The sequence below is a fragment of the Diadema setosum genome, chromosome 4 (assembly GCF_964275005.1).
Source record: "Diadema setosum chromosome 4, eeDiaSeto1, whole genome shotgun sequence".
Classification (NCBI taxonomy): domain Eukaryota; kingdom Metazoa; phylum Echinodermata; class Echinoidea; order Diadematoida; family Diadematidae; genus Diadema; species Diadema setosum.
This window is the reverse complement of record NC_092688.1, coordinates 5,856,345-5,860,137: the sequence shown is the minus strand read 5'-3', so window position 1 is coordinate 5,860,137 and position 3,793 is coordinate 5,856,345. Positions and strand designations below refer to the sequence as shown.

General features: G+C 37.4%; 1 protein-coding gene across 1 annotated transcript; it reads left to right on the top strand.

The window, feature by feature from the left end:
- The first annotated feature begins 405 nt into the window (after positions 1–405).
- On the top strand, positions 406–1,480 carry LOC140227442 (homeobox protein Mix.2-like). The gene is made up of 2 exons (XM_072307846.1): positions 406–606; positions 1,001–1,480. The coding sequence occupies exons 1-2, from the start codon at positions 406–408 to the stop codon at positions 1,478–1,480; spliced, it is 681 nt and encodes a 226-aa protein (XP_072163947.1).
- The last annotated feature ends 2,313 nt before the right edge of the window (positions 1,481–3,793 follow it).

Here is a 3,793-nt window from a genome sequence, read left to right as displayed (position 1 = left end):
ATTGTTTGATTTACAGGCAGCGGACCAACAATCAGCCCGCTAATGAACAAAGGAAAAGTCATAGCTCTCTTGTAACAATTTGTAATTTGCGATATGGATTAGGACACTCGCACTCCCCTTTGAATAGCTGAAGTCGGTGGGCATTCATGAAACTAAAACTTTACCGTATTCGCTAATCCTGTCACGCCTATTGGGCGGTTTATTGGACCAATCAAATAACTCTGCTTATTAAGGGATTGTGAAAGTGGCGCTTGGCTTCTCCAATTCATTACCCACTTAATCACTGCAAGGTTACCAGCTACTTTGGTACTATCACCACACTTCATTTAGATTTTCTTGAAGTTAAGTCGCACCTTGAGGGTTTTCCGACAAACCGGCATCTTTACAAAACCAATCCAATTCAGTATGGCTGATTCACCGCTCTCCGTTCTCCCCCAAGTCTCGACGTCCGTTCCTAACAAGGGCCTTCGTCGTCGACGTCCGACCGTGTTCACCGAATGGCAGCTCGAGAGGTTGAAGGCTGAGTTCGACATCGACCGATATCCCGACATCGTTTCTAGAGAGAAACTGGCTGCCTCACTCGGCCTCGATGAAGACAGAATACAAGTATGTAAAAGCAGGACCATGTAAAATAATTGCAAGACTAAAGGCGTTCATTTCATTTGTTTTAGAGCGTGTATAATGAAATGCAATTATGATACATTGCCTGTGCCAAAATCTTAATCTGCAGAAATATTAGACTGGAATCTGTTTAGTAACAGCCAGAATATTAAAAATAATTCTATCATATTTTCCTCCCTAGCTGTAACTCTTATCTTTTTTTTGTTCGTCAGCTGCATCAAAAACACTTTCTATCCTAGAACTACATTCTACTGCAGACGATTCTCAAGTGAACATCAGGTTTATTCTTACAGGTTTTGTAATCATCGAGTTCATGTTTGCTTTGTTTCTGGATGAATAAGAAGTCCAAAACGACATGTTTTCATTTCTTTATCTTCAGGTCTGGTTTCAGAATCGCCGTTCGCGCCTTCGTCGAGCTTCACTCAACTCCCTCTCTGCTCGACCAGACATCAGCGACAAAAAGATCAACAGGCTAAGCGACATCGCGGGACCGCAGCGTAAGCGTAAGCGATCAACGGAATGCGATGTCATTGACCAGGAGAACACACCGCCGCCCAAGAAGTTCGCCATCAACGATTCACCGATGTCAGTCGATTTCCTGTCTCGTAGCAGCCGATCACCGGATTCCTGGTCGACTTTCTGCATCAGCGACGAACGTGACGTCATCAATTTGCAGCAGACGACATCTCATCGAAAGCAGCAGGGCGCCACCAATCCCTTGATGTCTGTAGACTTTCTCTCCCGAAGCAGCCGACCGACTTCTTCGTATCCATCGCCATACCGTCAAGGGAGTCTCCACCACAGCCCGTCGCCATTCTACATGTTTAGTCATCCTTATGTCTTCGTCGTTCCACACTGAATGCTATGATGCTTCCGCACTTTTACAGGAGTTACCAAGATGTTATTTGTACTATCACGTGTTGAGATATTTATTTGACTCTTTGCTGTAAACAAACCCTTCAGCATGCCTCAGACTTCAGAACTCTGTTTTTTTTTTTTTTTATCTGAGACACTCGCGATGATTCTGACTTGAATTCAGCAACATTGTTGTTTATCATGATGTCTATTAATAAACATTACCTTTTGACATGTAGATCTTCTTCATTTCAACCTGTTTCATTCCATTGGCATTTCTAGAGTATCGCATATGAGTTTGTTTCTTGTTCATGAATGTGTGAACATGTATGATACACTTTGTTTGCGTGTGTGCGTGAAGCATGTGTGTGTGTGTGTGTGTGTGCGTGTGCGTGTGTGTTTGCGTTTACGTGTTAAAGCTCGTAGGTGTGTTTGTTCTTGAGTGAAATTTAGAGTGAGGTGAAAATGAAGTATTGATGAAACATTACAGAATAACGACAGAAATTAATCAGGTTAAAAGCAAAAAAAAAAAAAAAAAAAGACTTTCCGTGCGACTTGCGGCTTTGGATTGACCAAGAATTATCCTGGAAAACTCATATTAATTTTGTAAGTAAAATTTCGTCTAGAAATATTGGAATCTTGAATAAGCTCAAACATTTCTTTCCTGTTCATATTTTGCAGAGTATATATTCTTGTTTAATATCTCCACACTTTAAATATGGAATTTTGGCGTGGGGAAATGCAATTCACTCATTACTAGATTCCCTTCTCCGTATTCAAAAGCGTGCAATAAGAATCATAAACCACGCCGGATATTTTGCCCATACAAATTGTTTTTTCCATCAAAACAGAATTCTGAAAATTGAAGACCTATTTTATTACAATCTCGGAATTTTCATGTATAAACTAACAACTAATGAATTACCATCTGTTTTTATCCACATGTTTAAAAGGAATCGTTCTATCCACTGTTATCCCACTCGCCAGAGTGACGCCTATCACCTTCCCCGTACTCGCACTATTTTTGCAAAGAAAACAATTATATTTACTGGACCCAGATATTGGAATGATCTCCCTCTAGATATCACTTCTTCCTTATCTTTATTCACCTTCAAACGCAAATTAAAACAGTTATTACTTAGTGGATACACACTACCAAGTTTTTAGCAACGCTTTTATGCTCCCAGTCTTTTGTCCTTGTCCGCAGCACCAAGTCATTCAAGTTATTTCATGGTACCGATACATCTTTTAATAATATAGCATTTTTGTTATTCAAACACTGCGAGATTTGTATGCAGTCTGGTTTGTGCGATATCTATGTGGTTCATTAGTTTATTACTCATCGATTTTTTGTACTTGTGTAATTTTAGTTGGTCAAGACAAACATATCCGTTCTCCGTGTAAAATTATATGCCTATATATGAACTCGGGAACCTACAGTTTTACAAGCTTTAAAGCTTTCATGTAGGCCCCATCATATTTCTTATACTTACTAGTGACATTTTCACACAATATGACCTTGTACATTTGTGTCAAGTATATTTTCTTCTTCTTTTCTTCTACAATCAAAAGACATGATTGTATATATTTTGTATTCTTGTTTTGTTGTCAATAATTTTGTAATGTCATCATTGAGAAATGGAAATATGAAATAAAATTGAACTTTGAAATTGAACTTTGAACTTGAGTAACACGTACAAACACACAGTTATCCACACGCAGCACATACACATCGCACAATATCATGACAGATATTCTTTTTAATTCTTGCTTTTGATAAATCTACAGCACACGAAGAGTGACGAAGAAATTTATTTGACACAAGTTTATAGCAGGAGGGTCTTACTCTTCAAAAAAAAAACTTTCATAACTGATGAGTTAACTTTTCCATGTAAATTCCTGCAATCTCCAGAACATTCTTTATTCGTCGAAAGAGATTATTCCACAAAAACGCGTTTTATGCAAATTAGTTGCGGTGATGTTCCCATGACATTACAAATCTTTAATTAGTTTGTGCATGAAAATAACATGGATTTTATTTTTCTTCGCAATAATTTCACTACATAACACAGTAAATGAATATATATATATATATATATATATATATATATATATATATATTCATTTACTGTGTTATGTAGTGAAATTATTGAGAAGAAAAAAAAATATATATATAGTTGTAAGAAGTCACGTTTAGATCATGAGACCATTATATCGTATAGAAATGATAAATCAATAAATAAAGTAAAAGACAGACAGTGGAGGTCTATGTTCCTCATGTTATCACCTCATGAAGAGTGATCTAAATTGTTCGATA

Coding starts and splice junctions, on each gene's coding strand:
- LOC140227442 (XM_072307846.1), top strand. CDS start 406: ATGGCTGATTCACCGCTCTCCGTTCTCCCCCAAGTCTCGACGTCCGTT. Junction 607..1,000: donor TCGATGAAGACAGAATACAA/GTATGTAAAAGC, acceptor CTTTATCTTCAG/GTCTGGTTTCAGAATCGCCG.